The sequence below is a fragment of the Brachionichthys hirsutus genome, chromosome 12 (assembly GCF_040956055.1).
Source record: "Brachionichthys hirsutus isolate HB-005 chromosome 12, CSIRO-AGI_Bhir_v1, whole genome shotgun sequence".
In the NCBI taxonomy this organism is placed as follows: Eukaryota; Metazoa; Chordata; class Actinopteri; order Lophiiformes; family Brachionichthyidae; genus Brachionichthys; species Brachionichthys hirsutus.
In genome coordinates, this window is record NC_090908.1 from 4,041,430 (window position 1) to 4,064,332 (window position 22,903).

Sequence of the window (22,903 nt, forward strand, 5' to 3'; positions counted from 1 at the left end):
TACTGGCTGCTGCTCAATGAGTGATTACCCTGGCATTCCAACCTGCCTAATCCCATTTTTACCAGTGATTTAACTCCGAGTAGCAACAACTGAGGCGATACATTCACAGACCTTTACCCGCACAAAAAAATAAAAAATCAATTTGTGTGGTTTATGGATTATAATTCTTAAAAATATCCACAAATATGATAGCATTGTGTCCCCATCCAACTCTTCATGCGATAAGATTATTCCCTTTTCTGGGGTCTAACGGAGTGTCCGCAAAGATGCATGTGACGTACAGTTTAGCAATGGCAGCAGGGCCACCATGCTAACCCGCTGGTGACCCGACACAAGGGGAGCCGAGCTGACGTGTAACAAGATCCATTTTAAATGTTCTATGTAGTCAGTGGTGTTTGAGTTTTACCACCACAGAGCTCCTGGTTGCTCCACTAATCTCATCAGAGTATGGGCTCTGGTGCCGGGGTGAGGGAGAGTGCAGCCGAGCATGACCCATATCTCCGTGCCAGGACGGCTACTAAACTCCAGCTCCACTGCACTGTTGCATCCAGAGTTTACTACGAGGCCCTCTGCCAAGGTGTTTACCACGCCGCTGTCTGGCACAACAAGATGATAATGTCTGTTTGATGCACTCAAAGGACACTACTTCCTCTGACTGAGGAGGGGCTGCATGCGCTCTTTCATCAAGCCAGACTCTTTGCAGCTACATTATAACACATAACGACTTAGTTCACATTGTAACAGGTTACATGAGATAGTAAGTTAATAATGTTCTGTCTCAAACTGGACAAAGGAAATAAAACGGATAACTGATTGTCAGATCTGATAATCAGCGATCTGATAAATGATCATTTATAAAAAGGCCTATACCTGAAGGCTTTTTTTTTTTTTTTTGCCACACAGCAGAGTCTCACTGTTTTTCTTGCATAATGGCATATGCTGCCACGGAGCTGCGAAGCGTAGCGTGGTGGTGTGATTGTTAGCATCTTGCCTCACACCATGAAGGCTCTGCATCCTATCTGGGTGAAGTTTGCGTGTTCCTCCTGAGTTCCTTCCTGGCGCTTCGACTCCCACAACACAAAGACGTGCAACATAGGTGAATTGGTGACTCGGTGTGAATATGAGCGTGAATGTTTGCGTATCTCACTGTACGACGTCAACTGATGCGTCTGGACCAACGTCAGCTGGGATATTGATTCACTTACTCTTGTGAGATGTGAGAAACCTGATCAGCTAGCTCTCTTGCTCTCTCTCTCTCTCTCTCTCTCTGTCACACACACAGAGGAAACTAAAGAGCAGCCAGCTGTTTGATGGCCTAATTTAAACAGGAGGTTTCCTATGTTGCTGTTTTTACATTGTAATATTTGGTTTTCCATTGTGTAACAACGCCTGGCTTTGATATGGAGACCAGAAGGGCTGCACCACCCTTTTTTGAGTACCTCTTGATCTTCAGTTTACGCTGATTCATTTGCCTTGCTGTGTAAAGCATACATGCAGCCGTTAAAACCTAATAGAAACTGTGACTCCTGGCAGGGCTGGTTGATTATAGATTACGAATGTCACAATAAAACATTCCATTCACACTATCTAGCATTATTGATATTTCTAAGCTTGTTATTTTTAATGAAGACAATTACAAAAGGTTTCTAATCTTTTTCTTTTAAAGTCTACTTTATTAGGTTTTTTGCCTGCGTTGGTTTGTTTGTCCGTCTGTTAGCAAGATAACTCAAAAAGTTCTGGACGGATCTTGATTAAATTTACAGGAAATGGTGGGACTCTAACCAGGAACAATATATTATATTTTGGTGATAATCCAAAATAGATTCTGGATTCTGAATCACTTTGGAATCTTCTGTAGCATTGCAGTCAATGGAGCTTGAAAATGTGTTCCTCAATATCTCGGTTGATTATTGACCGATGGAATTTGACACAGTAATGTAGGGTGGGGATCTCTATCGCACCACCCAATTTCATCTGGATCGTACTCGGGTTGCGGATTCTGTTGCAATCCAGATTTCTTGTAAAATATGCATTCAATAAATCGCAGTCATAAAGGGCTCCGATATTCACTATCATGCAAAATGTCTTCTGGATCTGATCCAGAATAAGGTCAGGAAATAATCTGACATTTTAACATTAAACCCCATTTGTGAGGGTTGCTATGGTGACTATTGCTGCAGATTGATTTCTGCCCTGCTCAGCTGCGGATGCATTGTTGAACTGAACGAGACGCACCTGTTACACATCTCACCTAATCAGCTCCTGCCTCTTTGGACCCGACTCTCTGGACGGTTCTCTGGCAGAATATCCTCTGTTTCCTCAGTATTTTCAGGCTCTCCCGTTCTATGTGTCGTCCCGTATTCCCTAGTTCTATCTTAAATACCTGAGGAAACAAATCCAGTTGAAATTGAGGTAAATTTTCACAACGAAAACAATAATTTATTTTTGACACTTTCAATAATGTCTCTTTTATTCCCTCTGCAAAGGAGGTTCTGTTTTTTGCTGGGCTTTACCAAGACACTGTGGAATTAGTACAACAGATTTGTTGTAAAACCAGAAGAATCCACCATTACTGAAAGTGATGCTTTCTGTAAATAACTTCTAAACTAATAATGATATCAACGTGAATCCAATTGCTAAAGGTTTGTTTTCATAGTTAAGGAATTGAAAATATAGCTAAAACTAGAAAAGCACTCAGAGCACTGACCTCCGCCGAGCAGCTCATTCCCCTCCTAATTAGATTGACACCGTATATATGGTGCTCTGGATCATCATCAAAAGGTTCTGAATTGTTTTTGGTATCTTTATACACCAACCATGAAAAGTAAATGTCAATCGCCATTGATGTGAATTTTTAACTGATTTTTGTGTACGTAAATGGCGTTTTCATTGTAAAAATGTTGTTTTTCTAATGTCATTTTGGATACTGTCCGGATGAAATTCGGTGGTGAGATAGAGACCCCCTCCCTACTTGACTGTGTCAAATTCCATAAACATTGGTCAATAAGATAGCGATATTGAGGAACAAATTTTGAAGCTCCATTGACTGCAACATTATCCAGGATACAGGATCTCTTCTGGATCATCACCAAAAGTTTATCATCTGTTCCTGGGAACATTCCCAACATTTCATCCAGATCTGTCCAGAACTTTTTGAGTTATCTTGCTGATGGACGGACGGACAGACAGGTAGACAAACACCTGTCGATCATGTTAAATGACAGACCAGACACCACTTAATATTTAGTTCTTAAATCAGTTGTTGCACGCACCAGTACAGGAATGAGGCTACATTTCTTGCATGACTGTTTTTACGTTAAACTATCAGAGTTTCTATCAAAATGTTTCCTTATTTATCTAAATTGATGACTTCTTATATTTCCCTTCATTTTAATACTTGCATGCTCTGTTTGCCTCTTCGGGCATTTCTGTCACTGGCATTTATAACAGAATGTAATATTTGTGTTCAGTCTGCGGTGTGGGGGAACTGCTTAATAACCCATTAGATCCAGTTTTGCACAAGCTTGATTGGCCTTTCATTTGCAATAACAATTAATGCAGCACACACGTTCATCTGGGAGCCCATGTTCACATCAAACAAACCATTTAGAACTGTTAACATTCTCGCCGAGGCCTAATTATCACCTAATAGTTGATGTAGCAACAAACAAGTAATTATTATCTGCTATATGCTTCCATCAGCCCAAGCCATGAATAGTGACGTCGCTACACACAACAACAAATTGTTTGTTTTTTTCTATGAAAAGTGATACTTGATGTTAAATGCTCATATATGATGATGATGAATATATTTATTAGATAGAATGTTAGTGTACAAGTACAGTCAAACAATAGCATGTATTACAGTACAAATACAGTCAAACATCCTGTCTAAGAGGAGCATTTCAAAAAAGCCCTTGCGGTCTTGTTTCCATTGAAAGTCCTTAGTACATAAATCATCGACATTTAACAATACCAATAAAATTAATATATTATTATTTTGCATCAATTGAGTAATTTAATAACAAAAATAAATTACACCACAGATATAAAATAACAATACATTAAAAAGACGCATATTATGTACAACGTAGGCGGACAAAAAAAGGGGGGATTGATCCGGAGAGAGTCGTGATGACTATCTCCGTTTCTGCCCCCGTCGCTGTATCTCAGATATTACACCAGGTTTGTGTGTGTGTGTGTTTAGCCAACTGCATGCTACCTTGGCCAGTTAAATCGATAGAATAAAGCTTTGCTGTGATGTTCAAGGCTAGTATGCAGACATACACACAAACACAAGCAGCATGCTAGATTGGCTTATCTTTGATGTGTCCCGATTGACAAAGAGACTCCCTCCTATCAAAGGATTACAAATAAACTTCAATGAAAAGACGGATACACGAAAGGTGGCCTGTGTTCTTTCTGTTTGTCTATGAATTAGTTTGTGATTCTGCCTTTTTAATCCGAGTGTGCCGCTTGACGCTTTGTCCTGAGTGGGATTTGCTTCAAGATGTGCTCCCAGTTTAAGCTTGGATGGTAAGAGGAGTAGCGCTTGCTAATGGGACTGTATTCGCCATGAAATGCTGCACTGGCAGCAAAGGCGAGACCACTGTTTGGGGCTCAGCTGTCGGACTCGAGGTGCTATCAACACTCCCTTTCCAAAAACCTCAGGACACACGCCGCTACCCCCAAACACTAAATAGGAGCATTAGATACACCATGTTAAGAGCTGCTGGTGTTGGAGCTGTGGCTGTGGCTGTGTGTATTGTCCCTTGCTAGAGACATGCACATTATCACAAACACACACACACTGCAAGAGTTAGCGTCTGCAAAACGTAATTGTAGACTACAATAGATTTATCCTTTTGTATTTTTCAACATCCCAATGCCCTGCTCCTTTTTCCATAGACCCAGCCTGCTTCTATTCTCCACCACGCAGCTACAAATCTGCACTCTGAAAATAGTACCCACAAGCCCGTTCTGCCCGTATGTAATGTTGCAGATTTTGATTATGCGCCACCGGCATCTCACCTCAGCAGGGTATATCCAAACAGGAAAATTAATTCACAGCTAAATGCTGCTATATGCAGTATGAAAGAGAGTGGAGAGGGGGAAAATCAAACACAGTTTTACATTAGCGAACAACCCTAGAATTAAGAAAGAGAGCCTAAAGGCAGGCAGAGAGGGCAGTGTTCATTAATGTGCAAAGCAAATAGAACAGTTATCCCCCTCGCACCTCCAAATGACAAACACACGCACACGCACACAGGGATGCAATGGCCATTTTAATAGAGGGGGGAAAGGCTCCCTGATTGCAGGCCAATTTTAATGGGGGAAAAAAAATAAACCACAATAAAATAGATGTAAAATATTCCTGGAGCTGCTTAAAAATCAAGTCGATGGCAAAAGAAGAATAAAATCAGCATAATGAGTTGTAATTGTATACAGAGCTAAACACTCACTGGAGCGTTGCATTGATTAGTCTCAAATGAGAAAGTTTGGGTCAAGCTGTGTTTTTAAAGCAAACTTGTTATCTTAAAGCATGTGGGATGGTTTCTTTGTCAACTTCAACAAAATCACAACTGGCCAAAGTAAGTGCACTACATTGATACTATAGAATATAGATGGAAGTATGTAGATATCATTTTAGCTGCAGCTAGAGCATTTCTTTTAGACCGTCTGTTATAAACTTTAGAATTAAAGTACTTAAGCATGACTTTGTCTCAGAGCAATGGAAATGGAATTGCCCCCTGATGGTTTGGAATGCATCCAGCCAGGCCTTAAAAGGTGATAATTGGAAAATACAGGATGAAGCTTCAGTCAACATAGAGACCTTGAGTTAGACTGAGTTACGAGCAAAGATGGAAGAAGAAGAAATGGCAAGAAATGGGTAACTTCTGTAATCCTAGAGATCCTGGGAAGAAAGCTGATTTTGTGTCTGAGTGTAATGACACACGGCATGTTACGAATAGCATCATACATGCATTGGAATGGTATTTAATAAAATGACAGTGTCGCAGATTTTTTTATAAACTTCATGTCATTGCAGCAAACCATGGGATCTGACTAAATGCTGCAATTGGGAAAAGTCAGTTTTATTGAAGGGACGGTTGAGACGAATCCATTCCTCATGAATTCAGAACATCTGACACAGCGTTCCTTCTCAGGAAGGAAGTGTAGTGGAGAGGCCAGGAGGCTGAGACAGGAACTCTTCCCTTTACAAGGTATATTCAAAGCATTTTTCCATCCCATTCCTTGTGTTGGTCTAACCCGGTGTAAGCCTACGCATCCGGTCTCCATTACTGCGTTCTCCTCAGAGAGAATGTGACAGTGATATGGCTCCTTTGAAGTGAGACCCTAATACAGGTCCTCTAGAGAGGGACAAAGGCAGCATCCAGCTGCTAAAGCTGGAGCAGAATCCCAGCCATCTATGTCTACCTTCCAGAGGTTTCCTTCACATCTGCAGGCAAAGGCTTTGCGTTGTTGAAATCCGTAGCACGTCATTCACAATATGTCCTTCTGTCTGCAGCTGGGTTGTGAGGGGAGATTAAAGATTTCCATAAAATGTCATAAACAGTACAGTCATTAGGCTACATTCAGAACATCATGCCCCCCGTGTCAGTCAGCAGACATTTCCAGGAACAATATGCCGACACCCATCCTGCACCGTGGTCAGGAAACGGTTCACTTCATAGTGGAATCTTTCTTTACCTAATGCCTTAACTTCCTGTCTGGATTCCATACAGAGGTTAGCTTGACTGTGTCCCCAGTGTTTGACCTTGTCATTGCTTTTCTGTTGTGTTCAGAAATCATCATTTGGAAAAACGTCATTACGAATGTTCTGGTCAGCTCAGTGCGACACAAACAGCGCAAATTGATGCACTAGTAGTGGTGTCTCAGGTTTATGTATGTATGTACCTTTACCATTTACCTGAAAGGGCTTTAAATTGGTGAATAAGGCAAATATTTTACAAAGTACAAAAAGTAACTAATGGTTTGATGAACAATCGGGTGATTGTTGTTTCCTTTTTAAATCTGCTGCAGCCCAAGACTTGCAACCTCATATTTCTTTTTTTGTTTTAATGCAAACGTATCCTGCTGAAAGGAAAAAAAGGTTATTGTTATCAGTTATATTAATAATAATCTTTGATTGGGCGACACAGTGGTACACTGTTGCCTCACAGCAAGAAGGTCACAGGTTCGAATCCGACTTGCGGCTTTCTGTGAGGAGTTTGCATGTTCTTCCCGTGTCTGCGTGGGTTCTCTCCGGGTTCCCCGGCTTCCTCCCACCACCAAAACGATGCAAATTAGGTGAATTAGTTACACTAAATTGCCCATAGGTGTGTGTGTGTGTGTGTGTGTGTGTGTGTGTGAATTATTGTCTGCCTGTGTGTGGCCCCGCAATGAACTGGCCACTTGTCCAGGGTGTCGCCCGTTGACTGCTGGGATAGGCTCCAGCCCGACCTGTGACCCGGTAACGGACCAAGCGGTTTGGAAGATTTATGAATGAATGAATTGTTATTGAAACTATGTTGATCATGAGTTACATTGTGGCAAATTAAAAAAATTGTGATTATTTTATTTTCAAGTTGTACCATCGTTGTTGGAATTGATTGGCCAACTAACAAAGCTACAAGAGGCCTTTGCTCCCAATTTCAGTCTGGTCCAGGAATGCAGTGGTGCCAAACAAGTACAAAATCAGACATTGACTTTCCATGATCCTCCCAGTAAGGGAAGGAAGGGGCACTGGTCATTGTACACTCCCACCCACACCACACCTTTGATGGAGACATAGGCCAAGGTAGGGCCCTGCTTTTTCCTCCTCGCATTCCACACTTTCCACTTTGTGGTTGGAGCAGTATTTGTGTTTCTAAATGTTTCAGACTTCCACACCACCTTTAAGGATTGCTGTATCAGCTGTACAGCCCACATGATCGTGTAGCCCTGAGTTCATTGTTGGTCTTTGTCTCTCTCCTGGGCTGGAGTGGAATGTTATTGTGTTTAATGTGGAAAATAAAGTTGTTGCTCGTTTTTGTGTGGCTTTATATTTAAATCTGTAATACTGATTATTATTATTTTGTGAATTAAGTTTGTTCGGGATTTAATGGGCTGCTGGCAAAACTCTGGATGAGTCAGTTTATATAATAATCTATTAGCTTTAGGGACTTCGGATTCCACCTAATTGCAATGTTGCTTTATTATGTGTTAGTTATAGAATGATTTGTGAGCAATAGAGAAGATTATTCTACGAGGACTTACAATGACTTACCAAATTACAGAAGGGTCGTGGATGTATTCACATCAGTGTTAGTCAAGAAATGGTGATCTCATGCTATCTGAAATGCTGCATGGTTTTGCCATGTGCTAGTGCAGTAATGTATGGCTCTTGTATCTGATTGTAATGAGAGCATGCCTTTATTTTGGTAACAGCTTCTTTAGAGTCTGTACCCCTTCAGATTGCTGCAATGAAATCCCTTCCTTACCAAGGCTAAAATGGCAAAAGGCATCTGGCATTTGTTCTTCAATGTCTTTGATGATATTGACCAATGTTCATGGAATTTGACAAAGTCGTGTAGGGTGGAGATCTCTATCTTATTTTTACATTTTAACATTGAAAACTCAATTTACGGATTCAAATATCTGTTAAAAATACTGTGATTAACTTTTGCGTATAAAGATACCAAGAACAATTTAGAACATTTTGGAGATCACCATGTGGACGGTGTAAATTAGGAGGGGAATGAGCCGCTTGGCGGAGGTTTGTGGTCTTTGAGTGCTTTTCTAGGTTTAAGTTGATTGCTATCAATCCACGAGCAAAAGGGCTGTGGATGGATGAAAGGATGGACAAACATGTCAAAAGAAAGATTTACCTTCCCTGTTACAAGACGATTGATTTCATCCTCTTGATGACAAAGAGCTTCCAAACATTCTGCCTCTCCGGTGTGAAGATATTTCTGTTGAGTTAACTGAGTTGAGTTTTACTTGCTTAACAATTCATAACCCTGTCCTGCCTATTAACCTCAGCTTCACACCGATTCAGTTATGTTACTATACCGGCGCTGATGCCACAGAGGTGGAACAAAACAGACCTCCATTATGCCGTTATTGCATTTTCATGGAACATATGTGTGGATAAAAGTGCACCAGTCCCACCTGCGTAAATGGGGAGTTTTAACTCTAAACGTCTCACTCAGCTGTTAGACACATCCAAGATATTCAGGTTGTCGTGTGAAAGCTTATATTGCAAGGCTACAAATTACAAATTAAATCAGACAGCCAAAATTGCTTCGACAGGAACTGAAGTAAAGCTTGACAATAAGCCCTGTACTCCTTGGCAAAGTTAATTAAAAGGCCATGTCAGGCTCATACATCAAGCTGCTCACATGAAGGAAGTATAGCTACACATCAGCAGTGGTTATAGGCTGCTCACACAAAGCTGGAAATGTCACTGAACCGAGGCCAAGGAAAAACAATTCAATGATGCCACAATCAAGAATTGAGATGGGTACTTGTTTCAGCAGAATTAAAAAGTATTTTAAGTGTGTGAAAGTGTCTTCATTCCAAAAAATGCATTTTCCCAACTTTGAGACTCAGAACCAACCAGTGTGTGGATGCCTGTGGTTGTCTGTTAAACGTTAACCCAATTTGAGAAATTAATGTGATCAAATTAGTTATAAGTAACGTTACTATGTTTAAGTCATTTTGTGTAGACTAATTGCAGCCTTACAGTACTAGCATTGTGTATAAGGCAGAAATGGATTATAATAAAACTGGAGAATTCTGAATGTGGAGGCATATTGTTGTTGATCTGGAGCAGAGACTCTGCTTTCCAGTGGAGATCGCCACGACCAACCTCAGGCCAGATCTTGTGTTGTGGTCTACCTCAATTCGAAGTGTTTACATCATAGAGCTCACGGTGCCATGGGAGGATAATATAGGCGAGGCCTTTGAGCGGAAGAAGCTTCGGTATGCTGAGCTGGCAGCGGATGCTGAACAACGGGGCTGGAAGACCACAGTCCTCCCTGTAGAAGTGGGCTGCAGAGGCTTTGTAGGCAGGACTGCTACTAGTCTCCTCAGGGGCATGGGAATCCGGGGCCAGGCCCAACGGCAAATCATCAAAGCCCTGTCCAGTGCTGCTGAACGAGCAAGCCAGTGGCTCTGGATCAGGAGAAGAGACAACAGCTGGGCCCCAAAATGACAGAGACAACATCAGGGGGTATAGAAGGGGTTAAGGCAGAGGGGGGCACACCCGGGACGCCAGGTGTTGCTGCTGAACCCTCTTGAGGTGTCGTGGGCCTGTTCAGTGAAACACCTATGATGGAGGGTGCCCACCTGATGACCCCAATGAAACCCTTAGCCCCTTCTATCCTGCCCTGTGATGACTATAATCCCTACTCATTTATCAAGGTAAAAAAGGATTGTAACATCCAGTCCCATTCCGGTATGCAGTCAGACAAGTTTGGCTCAGGGATGAGGATGCCCCTGCCGTGCAGAGTCCAGTGCACTTTGGGTGATAACACCATATCCTGTGTTTGTAAAACTGCGAGATCTTATGGACCAACTACATGGGCTTTCAGCTTAATATCCTTTCAATGTGGGGAGGGGCTGTGGGCTGCTATGGAGGGGGCTTGTGCCCTATATAATACTTCCATGGTTTTGGCAGTAAGACTTTCAAGAACCTTCCTGGTGTGTGAGGATCAATAGGGCCTAAGCCAGTCTTAATTAAAGGCTTGGGGCTGGACAGAAGTTGAGGGTGAAAGACATCCCTGTTGGTTAAAAGAATAAAGTGTCTGTTTATTTCAATACTATATTCAGCATTGGCTTCATTACTTCAAATTAAAAGTGTTCCTGGTCACTGGTGACAGAATGGCTTCAATATATTGGCGGTGAAATGAGGATAAATTTAAACTTGCACCAGGTTGGCAATGTACAGATGTCTCCTCATATTTTTTATTGTTTAAAGGCTCATTTTAAAAGTGATAATTGCTTTCTAATGCATCTTCTAAAACTTGCAGAGCAAATTACTTTTCAATTTGGACTACTTCTATTCATGTTGGGAAATGACAGGATTGATCTTGAATTCGAGTGCTTGAAAGAAAAGTGCTCACTTGTTTTCAAGTGCACCTGACAAACAGTGTGCTTAGTTAAGTAGAACATGAAACTTAAAAGTAAAGTTTTAATTATTGAGTTTGTTATTGCCTTCTGAATTGTTTGTTTGCTGTTTAAAGAGGATGCAGTTATCATTTTCAACCACTTGGGGGCACAGGCAACTTACAGGGAAGAGACAGGAGACTGATTTGGTGTATGTGTTGTGTGTGTGTGGGTGTGCATGTGTGGGGATATCATTAATTAAATGAAAATGATCCAAAAATGTCCCACTAGAGAGGAAATAAGACAAATACCACAGATGTCCATTTTCTCTGTGCTGTTTTTCTGTGGTTGTCGTTTCCCTCCAACTCCAAACGTCAGACAGACAGCGCCTTAGTATGTTTTGGTCTCCTGAGTGGATCTATCCAGTACACCCATCTGTTAGACTTCTTACCGAGGTCTAAGGAGGGGTACAGGGGCGTGTTTGTGTCTGGGCCCGTGTGGGTGGATGGGTGGGGGCAAGAGATCAGACACAGTGCATATCACATCGTAAGCCAAATATCCAAATAGTCATATCTGCAGCCAGGTCTCATCTAAGCACACCCCAGCCCAGATTGTCCCATCTAGTGCTAGTTAAAAGACTATTTCTTAGCTTGGCCATGCAACCATGCTCACCCGCTCTGCATTGTCTTCTTTTTTTTTTGTATTTATTCAGACTCAACCAGTGCATATATCTCGCCCTTTATCATCTCCCCTTCACTTTCATCCTCCCTCTCTTCCTGTCAGTTTTTCTTCACCACCAGATGCCTTTTGACACCTGTAGAGTCATTCACCCGTCCTCTCATCTAATACAACACTAAATCTTTAAAGAGACGGTTTATTGAAGACTAATCTTTCCTGTTCTCTCATGACAGTCTTCTTCCAAGGTGTATCATTGGATGTTTTGCTATTTAGATCATTCTCTTTAACATCCTCTCGCAACACTATCTATTATGTAAATGGTTGTAATGTACTTGAGCAGTGACAAGTGTTGTCACCTGTGGTAGTATTGCATTCATATCATGGAGGGTTCTGCAACTCTACTCTCTGAATGTGCAGTCACTCTGCCAGTCGTAATGCACGCAAGGCTCCACAGTGTCAGATGGCCCAAATGATCCAGGGGGCTCAAGATGGCAATGTTGTTTTACACTCCGGATATATGTGGCTTCGTGCATGTACCCATATGGTGACACATTTTAATCATTCTGGCCTTGAGCCACATGCAATCGCTGACGCTTTATATATCACTGTCTTTATACCAACTGCATCCCAACCTGTAATATGTTTTTGATGGGGCGTTTATAACACAGTGATATTATTTAGGCCATGTGACCTATGTCTGGGCACGGCCCATGGAGTCAGAGTTGGTATCAGACAGCCCCAGAAAAGGTAGGGGGTGGGGTTTAACTAAACCATGATGGAGACTCAAGTGAATATAGTCCTCTTTTCCATTGGCTGAGAGACTGCTTAAAAGTAAACACCAATACATCATTCCTGTCTCTCTTCCTCCCTTTCTCCCTCTGCTTCCATTTAAACAGACCAAGTGGCATGTGTTGTGCAGAAAGCTCCCCACATCTCCTCCTCCACATTTACTCCCGTGAACCGCAATCCTGTCTCTGAAAACCTCCCCTCAGAGAACAAGTGTCAGTCACACAATAGAGCGTGCAGTCTGCTCTCCATCGTCTCCCGTCTGGATAATATGTTAGCGTGTGCTAATGTTGATGGAAGTGACAATTAACCATACAATGATCACAGTGACCACACTTGTGCAGCTGCCTCACTAAAGAGATAAGACATTGATCTCAATATGACTGGGAGTGGGCTCAGTGGCAGATAAGCACAGTTACCTTTGCTGATAATAGTGTGTTTCCTAACAGATGTTCAACAAAGGACTACATTTCTGTTTGGCGCAAGTCAGAAACATGAGTATTGTAGGAAGAATAGGTTCATGGACTTGTAAGAACACGAGTGCACTTCACTGGTGCTCTTTCTGTTGACTTCTGTCAGGTACTGGCTGACTCTGAAAAGCAGGGGAAATGTTTTGGACCCTGAGCCTGAGATATTGACCACCTCTCAGCCCCCACTGTCAGGTGGCGAAACAGCCCAAAGATATTTGCATGAAATAAATGAGAATCGCTCTGACGTCCAGCCCTGCCATGGCCAAAGGTTTATTGTCGCAGATGCATGCTCCATCTGGCCCTGCTCTCCTCATTTACAGTCCTTAACTGTTTAGATACACCATCATGGATTGTGATAGATTATATTTGTTCCGTGCCTCAAATTCTATATTTAAAAATTCTATATTTTTCAGTAAAGCAGGGTATATTTAAATTTGTCAGAATAATACATGTAGGAGGAGGTAAAAGTTAAAAAGTCTGATCTGTCATGGCTTAAGTGAGAGAATAACACTTTGTTTGTCCTGCTTTGGATCTGGGAAAGATGGAGTTGCGGGTGGGAGAGTCAAGTGGCTGTGTATCCTGAGCAAACATGGACATGGTGACAGTAGCGGCCGGGGCAACAATCCTCCACGAGAACCAGGCTGTCCTGCCAACATTCTCCCCTCCTCTCCGCATCCAACACGGCCCCCCTCAGACCCCAGCCCAGGGCTGTGATCCAGCATAATGAAGCCATATAAGCCGGTTATTTGCTGCTTTATAGCTTGTTTTATGAAGGTGAGCTGACACGCAGCTCCCAGAATAGTTCCTGTCACTTTAACAGAGCATTACCAAAAGAAAGGGAGCATTGGGGAGGGAGGGTAAGGCAGGACGGAGAATCGGCCTGGTCCTTTATGTTAGCCCTGCCTGGGCTTTGATGGGTAGAGGTCTGGCTTCAGGCTATCACTGATGCATTTTACGTCTTCGGCCTTAGTTAGGGGGATGTTATTGACGTTTGACCTGTGTTCTCATTCCCACCTCCTCTTCACTAATCAATTAACGCATCAATCCATTAATCAGACAGAGTGATGGCCAGTGAAAGGGCCTGTGGGTATGTGTGAAGAATTGTGGGAGAGGCCTTAGGCTATCGTGGAGGAGGGCCTTCACCTGTGGAGCGCACCGTTCGGCGTTTGGCTAACAACAGGTTGTCCTCATCGTTGATTTAGTGGCATCTATATTATATTTATTTTTGAGATTTTGAATATGAAATTTGAATATTTGGGTGAAAGAAATCATCAAAAGTCATGAGTGTGAGCAAATTGGAGCTGTTTTACATACATCCACCCAGGGTAAGAATGTCTGATAAGATTATAATGTATCGGCATGGACGGATTTCATTTTTGGTTTCCCTCCCATAAAAAAAAACATCACTGCATGTCCTTCATGAAAAAAATAAGTTAATTTTCTACAATGGGGAAATACAGGAAACTCAGTTGTTCCCAGCTTGGAAGCCAAATGTGTGAAATCAACAGGAAGCGTTCTTATTAATTTAGAATGACTTCTTAAACATTGGCTCAAATGTCAGCAGTCATTACTCTGTGTCCCTCAAAACAAGGATCCTTTTTGAATGAGAGCAACATGTTTTTGTCTGTCTGACTGTTTCCATGGCAGTTAGGCAGTAGCATAATTGTGTTTAGGGCTCAAACAGAAACAGATCAGACACACAGACAGCCAACAGATCAAAATGAAAGCTGCATGAGCGGAACCCACCACGCTTTGATTAGGTTTGGTTTGGTGTGCCCAGACTAAAGCCATCACCTCAGTGCATCTGCGACTCTGCCAAAACGGGGAAAGATTTGGCCAAAGAAAGTTAAAGGGAGAAAAGATGTGGGCTGTTACAGTCCACCCCCCCTTCAGACTGGCCAGGTCCAGCTGACAGTCACCCGGCTCTTGTGGGTTTAGTCAATTGAGAAGACACTTCTTGTGTGGATTTTTCAATTCTTCAACATGTCATTTGGTCGGGAGTTCTATTGTCCCCTACTCCTTTTCTCCCTGCTCCTTCTGCCGAGGCGAGTCATGTCATCCCCTCGTGATCAGCACTTTTGTTGCCTTTGTTTTTGGCCCTACCTCAGAAGTCCATCTTGTCTTTTATGTCCCTCCCTTTCATGCATAAGGGAACAGTTGTGGCCTGTTGTGGGGCTGTTCCACTGCATTTCCACCAGTGGGGTTTCCTTTCATTCTCTTCAAAGTATTACAATAGGACTCTGAAGGCCTGAAAGGCCAATGCGGAGTGCACAGTCCTACAGAGCCCGCTCATTTTGTTTTGCCAGAGTCAATAAAAATGCTAAGTTAAAAGCTAGCCCCCTCATACCCTACGATTGAAGTGACTTGCTTGACCTTCTTGAGCTCCTCTCTCAATTAACTTTTAATGATAAATTCATTGATATTTTTTACTGTAATGTAAAGTATAATGTTATGCAACATTTTAACATTGTATTTTATTATTTGCGGAAATTAATTATCTTGAATTAATGCATTAAGTTGTCTGTGACGGGTAGGAAAAAAAGAGCGTGAGCTTGTCAGACAATGTTATCAACACATCACTAACTCTTACCAGTGATAGCTCCTGTGTCCTTTTCATTTTAAGTTTTGCCTCACCTGAGATGTAGATAAAGATATCCTCCTCTGGAGAGGAGTGGAATGGAACATGTTTTATGCTGGAGGATGAGAAAAGAAAAAAAATGCACAATTGTCTTTGGGAATTACGACAAAGGCCTTGCTTTAAAGCACCGTGTCCTGATTTGTGTGATGGGCGAAGGCTGGTCAGCCTGAGAGGGATTACAGGAAGGCAGATATTAGGTGCTGAAGATGACCACAAAGAGGATGAAGATCCTTTTTGTGTAGATTAAGGCATAAAAGCCAAAGTAATGAGTATGGAAAGGAGGAAAAGGGAAGCATCGGAGGAGAATGCAGGCAAATTGTTGACGGTGAGGGGGATTGCTGCTGGAATTAGCTTTTTAAAGCAAGAAGAGGAAGAAATTAATGACGGCATAAACCGAGGAAATAAAATTTCAAATTTACTATAACAAACATGAAGTGTTAAATTTCGTTAAACCACTGAGGAGTTGGGTAAATTCCGATCGTTCCAGAATGCAGGTGCGGCACATTATGTTTTTATGATGGCAGCAGAACATATGATCAGCATTTGATACAATTAAATGCTATCACATAGGTGTAAGTGTTGCTTCATTGACTGCTCAGAGTAATCTAATCCACAGAATCAGTCCAATAGTTTCCAATTCCAAGTTAACTCTGCAGCTTCCAACTAATCGAATCTTCAGGGGAACGGCGTGTTCATCCCAAACTTCAAAATGCTGGAGGGCAAGCAAAGAAAGCAGGAGGCAGAAAAGAGAAAAGGTATACTGGGCTAGCGTTTGATTTCTTCCCTTTCCCTGCCTTTGGTGTCTCTGGTTAATTTTTTAGCATTTGTTTGCCACCCAATTGTGTCCTCAGACTTGCGGCAGCATGAAAGAAAACCACACTTCCGACATCACGCTGGCAAGAGGTCCGTGTGTGGGGAACGTTTCATCTCTTTATCATTCTCAAAAACACAAAAAAGTATCAGATAAGACACATGGACATCAAGCTAGGGAAATATTGATGACTTTTAGACCATTTAATTTCCCTCCCACGGACAGATTTCTGCAGATGGAGAGACTGTTTATGCTTCGTGAACATTGATTTCATCCCTATTCTTTATTCATCGCTCGTGTCACCAAATTTAATCTGGAATCTTAAACACCGGAGACCTCAAAATGTAGTTTGCATATTAAGAAGAGGCTGATTATCACAGGGTAGAAAAAACAATCTTTAATTTTGTGCATTTTAGACACAGCTTCTGCCTCCACCACCATACTGGAGATAATTGTGTAAATCTACATATTGAGAGGGAGCCTGTCATCAGGATCTGTTTTTTGGAGTGGGTCTCTTGTTACATGCCATAATTCATGTAGCTAGATGAATAATACCAACTGAATTAGGCTATTAAGACGAAGGTGGAAGCCAGTAGAGTTACTGGAAATAACCACATCGCTTCATGATCATGTAGCACTACAAGTTATTCATAATATAATATTGACCACAAGCATCAATAGCAAGATATTATGTAATAGGTCTTGGCTCAAGTTTAATATTTGCAGAGCTCTTATATGCTCTTGTCCATCCTGCTTCCGGACAGTGTGTGGGGTTATTATTAATTATTTATTTTCCTCAACTAAATATATAAATATGTCATATTCCATCTGACAGTCCATCTACCTGTGAACATTATTTGTTTGGGCCATAGCTCAAAATACTTTTTTTTTTTTTAACCTATTTTCATGACAAGGCATCAGACATGTGCAACAATGGTGCCTTTTTGCATTTTTAACCTTTTAACACCCATCTATACATTTTCTTGTAGGTAAGACGATTGTCTCATCAGCTGCTTTGTTCACCTTGCGGGTCACGGCTGTTGCTGGAATCTATCCCAGCTGACTATGGGCTCGAGGCGGGGTACACCCCAGATAACACACCAACTCATTGCAGGGACACAAGAAAGACTAACAAACACATGTGTTCACACTTACGAAAAATTTGGTGTGCTCTTTTCACCTAAGCTGCATGTTTTTGGAGGTAAGGGGAAGCTGTAAAACCAGGAGAGAACCCACACAGACACAGGGAGAACATGCGAGGGTCATGATCTGTGTGCTATTGCGGCTTGGGGTGTTCGGGGGGGGGGGGGGGCACGTGCCTGCTTTTTCTGCTTTGAGACACAGGGAGAAAATCCAAATTAGGTAGGATTCAAACCCAGTACCTGCTTCCTGGCAGGCGACAGTGCTAACCACTACGCCACGCCGATGTTTGTAAGAATAACATTTACAGCCAGCAACATTTCTTGTTATGCAGGTCTAATGTTCACATACGTTCCACTGGTGGGTCTGTAAGTATAATGCCTGTTCCCCAGCAAGGCCCATGTCTAGTCTGAGCTCACCACCATCTCACCATACTACACCCCCCGAGCCTCCCCTCATCCTCCCCCCTTCACTTCCATAAGGTGTGGGTCCTTTGCTGCCTCTCCGTTAATGAGATCCAGTCCCATTCAGCATCTTATAAACCCGCTAACACACACTTACCTCTGATCTCAGACCAGTAAACATAGTCACCGTGGCCAGGTTCCACCACTTTACAACTGCTAATTTAGCAGACAACCCTGTGTTATTAAAAACCTTTCATGTAAAAAAAAAAAAAGAAAGAAAGGAAGCAGAGGAGAGAACAGAAACTGTTAATGTAGGCACGTACGCTATTTCGGGGAATAGTTAACTTTTTCTTTAAAAAAAAAAGTGACATCAATGAATATAGCTTAACTGTTCTGTAGCACAGCGAAACTGAGTAACTCAAGCACCGCTGCTCCGTTCATCATTCAGTTTTATTCCCTCAGAATGGAATGATTATTTTTCCCATTTTCTTCGATATTGATATACCGGTATGAGTTTATTTGTTTTTCCGTGGCAGGCATGCAAATTGCACTTTACTACATTTTGTATTTTTTTATGTACTTTGGATTTTGTCCCTGAAATATTTCTGAGGCCCTCATACTTTCACTAAAGCCTGAATTGATTTAAACTGCCTCCAGCAACCAATATTTTTAAGTACAGATTAGGGTGATTGGGACTGGAGGGCATGTTGAAGCATAGTCAACAGGATTAAGAGGCTATTGAACTGACTTTAGCTCTTTAAGAGAACAAATGGCAAGAACAGGGAATAAATCAGTCCCGTTTGAACAGAGGGAATAAACCCATCCCTCTTAAGCCTTGTTCACACTGAGATGTCTCAACAGAGCAGCAACAAAGTGCCTTCTCTACAACACTTCTGTTTGCTCACACTGAACAATACAAGGGGAGATGATGCCGGTCCCACGTGTAGCATGCCGGCATTCTGGAAGGTAGTCTGATGTCTAAGATGGCAGTTGAGCAGCAGGATATACTAATATGACTGAATTCTTTAATTTCCCTGTCACATGACGGTTGATCTCATCTTTTAATCTTTTAAAAAATATAGCTAAAATAAATGTAGGGCCATTTTTGGGTGTAAATCACAATATAGGCATGCAGACTGAGCTGCTCGGTGGAGGTCTGTGTTCCCCGAGTGCTTATCGTTACCTGTTTTTTTTCACAGGTCTACATTTTATGTAGACGACATTTACTGCTATCAGTTTTCTTTTATACCATGATTTCAATAACTTCTACCTAATCCCAGTGACCAGGCCTGGAGTTGGTTTGTTGTCATTTGAAAGAGCTTTTCTTGTTTCAAGTGATTTCAGATGTAACTTTCAAAGAGTTCGCCATCTGAAATGACCATTGATGGTTTGTACATAAAGATATTTACATAATTTGCAATAAAATGAGCAGAAAAATAGGCAGCGTTTTCTAAGAAGACTACAAAAAGACATTGAAATACATCTTTCAATTACATTTCAATTGTGATTGTATGTGTCCCCATAAAGAGGAATATTTCTACCATCAGTATTCACAGTATTAACAAATGGATCTTAGAGCATTAATTAGGTTGCACACTGTGTTATTATTTATTTCAGTTTATTTTTTACGTGACTCAGCTCCAGCCACCACTGTCTATTCCACTTTCCTGCTTAGATATTGAGCAGTGTGGTAGCATTAGCATATGAGTGGTTCACTGTTTCATTCATGGTCGTACTTCTTGAGTGTTGTGTATGTTCAGATATACTCTATCTCCGGGTGCCACCTTGTGCTTATATGTATGGGTATATTTGTGTTGACAGAACCAGCAGTTGGCTCCGGCCTGCATCCTGGCAGTTGTGTGCTGAAGCATGGCGCCATCACCATTGCTCTGCAGACCCCTCGCCGCGCTACGTACCCCGCAGGGCGGTTCTCTACTGCCCTGGTAATGATGAGCGAAAATTGAGGAAACTCGCTTCTCTGGATGTCGACTGCGCTGTCCTGGACTGTGAGGACGGTGTAGCCCTGAGCAAAAAGGTACATGAATACACAGATGCAGGTGTCATAATATAAAATGCAGCTTTGTGTGAGCAGTTATTGCAAGAAGCACACACACACACACAGCTGTGTGATCTTGAATTGTTTTTAATTCATTCGCCTCCTTCAGACAGGTGCTCTTTCTTAATCACTGAAAGGAAAACTACCTAAGGGAGATGTTTGAAATAAGCACATTTCACCCTATTATGGCGGTATAAAGGCAGTGGTGACCCCCTATCAGTGTCCTTTAAAACAAGGTGACCATGTCCCACTGGGTGAGCAGCGGGAAAGCGCCAGATGCACCAGGTTAAAAGCATTCTTTTCCCGCCCACGCCACTTCCCCATTGGCTCTGCTGAACTGCCCATGAAATTGTGATTGGAGAATAGGATAAAGAAAGGGGCCTGGGTAAGAATTTAACTAACAAAGCTTTTTAAGTCATGATAATAAAGATGATTGATTTAGCTGCAGGCTCTTCCTGTAGCAGACAAAGACAATAAGATGGTAGCCTGTGTGACTGACGGTGTAAAACTGTGACCCTGCGATGGAGGTGCTGTGTGTCAGCGCTTTGGGTATTATTACGGGAACTGTAGAGAGGAATGCGGCTCTGAAGCAGCCATTCAGGCTTAAGGAGAACTCTGAGGCTCGACCCTAGAGCTGTCAGCATGCGACAGGTCCGTGTCTCTATCTTATTTTGAGAAAGGTGTCCTGCTTCAGCCCACTAGTTCTTCCACCAGCCCACACGTTTCACATAAGACCTTGTATAATCTGTAGAATTTTAAATATGAATAACTTTATTCTAGAAATGCGTCTTCTCTGATTTCAGGTAGTGTCATAAGAGCTGACCGTTTTTATATTCCGTTAAAATAAACTGGCATGGTTTCAGGTTTATTTCCTTACCCGTGCATCCTGCTGCAGGGTTATCCTCTGTTATGCACTAGTGGTGATCTAAATAATCAGTATTAAATATATCAGCATAATAGTTTGTACATTAAATTGAACACAGATAGTCTAATAATACCTTGACTTTGTCCTCTGCTCTGGGTGCACCAGCTCACGTGGTATGAAGAAAGGCATCAGGACAGATTTCATCTTCACTTTCTTACACCACAGGGCCGTGTTAGCTTTTCGAAGAATCCCGTGCAGTGTGAAAGAAATCCTGTGATCTATTGTGTATTTGCTAACTCACACTGTGTAATATAAAAATTAGGTATTTACTCAATAACAAAATACACCTTTCCTACTGGCACCCTTTCTTCACTCCCACACTCAGCTTGTTTCTCCACTGTGGCAAATGGAAATCCATGGGGGTTTGCGCGCATGTGCGTGTGCGTGTGCGTGTGCGTGTGCGTGCGTGCGTGCGTGCGCGCACACTTCTGGCAAGGGACAACCAAAATTTAAAAATGTTCTTCAATTCTTACAGATTATACTATCTGAATGTATTGTCCCTTTAGTTGCTAAGCATGAAAACCATTTTTTAATACACACTGGAGTCATGCAGTGTGTATTTAAGGATATTGATACAATGAAAGTCGATGGAATGGAAGTATGTACGAAAAGCCGCTCCACCTCGTTGTCCACTAAATTATCAGATGTTAATCTGACTAAAGTATTTGCACACACACTCATGTTGTTTTATTGGACCACAGTTTAAGTAGCAGGTTCGTTAGCCCACCGAATTAGCATTAAAAGGCCTGCTGCCCACAGCCGCCCTCCTATTATGTGTTCATTAATGTATTCTTTTCATTATCACTCACCTTCACCTTAAAACAGGGAAAGTTATTCATGACAAAAAGGTATGTCATGAAGGTCAGTTCACCCCCCCTAAAGAAAAAAGTGAAATCCAGCAGTACCTGCTTTAATTGCCTGTCGCTTTGACTCCAACGTGTCTGTGTTCTCTCTAGGTTGTAATGCTGGCTTCTGAGGAGGCCGGGAGATTATAAAACGGGAGTAAAGGGTATGAGCCTCCCAGAGCTTGCTAACTGTCACTGCAGACCGAGAGGGGAGAAAGGATGGGGGGCGGGGGAGATGAGGCTGACTGCTCTAACACTCTTACACATATCATCATATCTGTATGATCAGTGGGGTGGAGGAAGAGGGAGGGCAAGTTGAAACCCCAGAGCGGAACTGACGGCTACACCTGTCCTCTCTCCTCCGCTCTCGCTCTCTGTTTTGTTCTTTCATTGTCCCTCTCTCTTGCTCAGCTCTCCTCACCAGGCTCCTCGGGGTTAAGATTGTTTATCCCTCTGTCTCTCAGTGCCCTATGGTCCGGTATTCCTCCCGGTGTTTCTCTCTCTCTCTCTCTCTCTCTCTCTCTCTCTCCCTTCTCCCCTCCTCTCCACATGCAGCCCTCCAGCCTCCCTGACTCCCATAGAGATTCTCTCCTAATCCCTGGAAGTTTAGAACTAATGAACTAACTGCTGAGCTGCTGCCACGGAGCTTGGTCCCAAACTATACTGTACTTCACACTCGATTTCCTCTCCAGATGGCATGGCGGCACAGCCGACACGGCGGGGAGCACCTCTTGCACACCAGCACGCGCCTGCAAATGCACACCAGTACACAAGACATGCAGGACGCAAAAAATACACACACAGGCAAGTTCAAACATGTCAGGCACATAGACATTAAGACGTGCACACACATATGTGAGCATGAGCAACTACACATTACCTACAACCCACTGTACGTCACTCAAACATGTCAGGGCTCCGGTGTCCTGCATTTCACATCACTGGTTTGTGCTTCATTTGGGTTAATTCACTGCTTGTACTTCGACATGTGTATCAAATATCTCAAATACGGCCTGTTGATGCTTATCAGCATAACATTTGTTCGGATCTTGTGGAAGC

At 42.4% G+C, this 22,903-nt stretch overlaps 1 protein-coding gene across 1 annotated transcript in view; it reads left to right on the forward strand.

Moving 5' to 3' along the window:
• Positions 1-447: 447 nt before the first annotated feature.
• The window catches only part of clybl (citrate lyase beta like), a 38,585-nt gene continuing 16,129 nt past the window's right edge, over positions 448-22,903 (forward strand). Inside the window, exons 1-3 of the mRNA XM_068746484.1 lie at positions 448-617; positions 4,909-5,040; positions 19,840-20,053. Coding sequence (XP_068602585.1) covers positions 448-617; positions 4,909-5,040; positions 19,840-20,053 — 516 coding nt within the window. The remainder of the gene's footprint in view (positions 618-4,908; positions 5,041-19,839; positions 20,054-22,903) is intronic.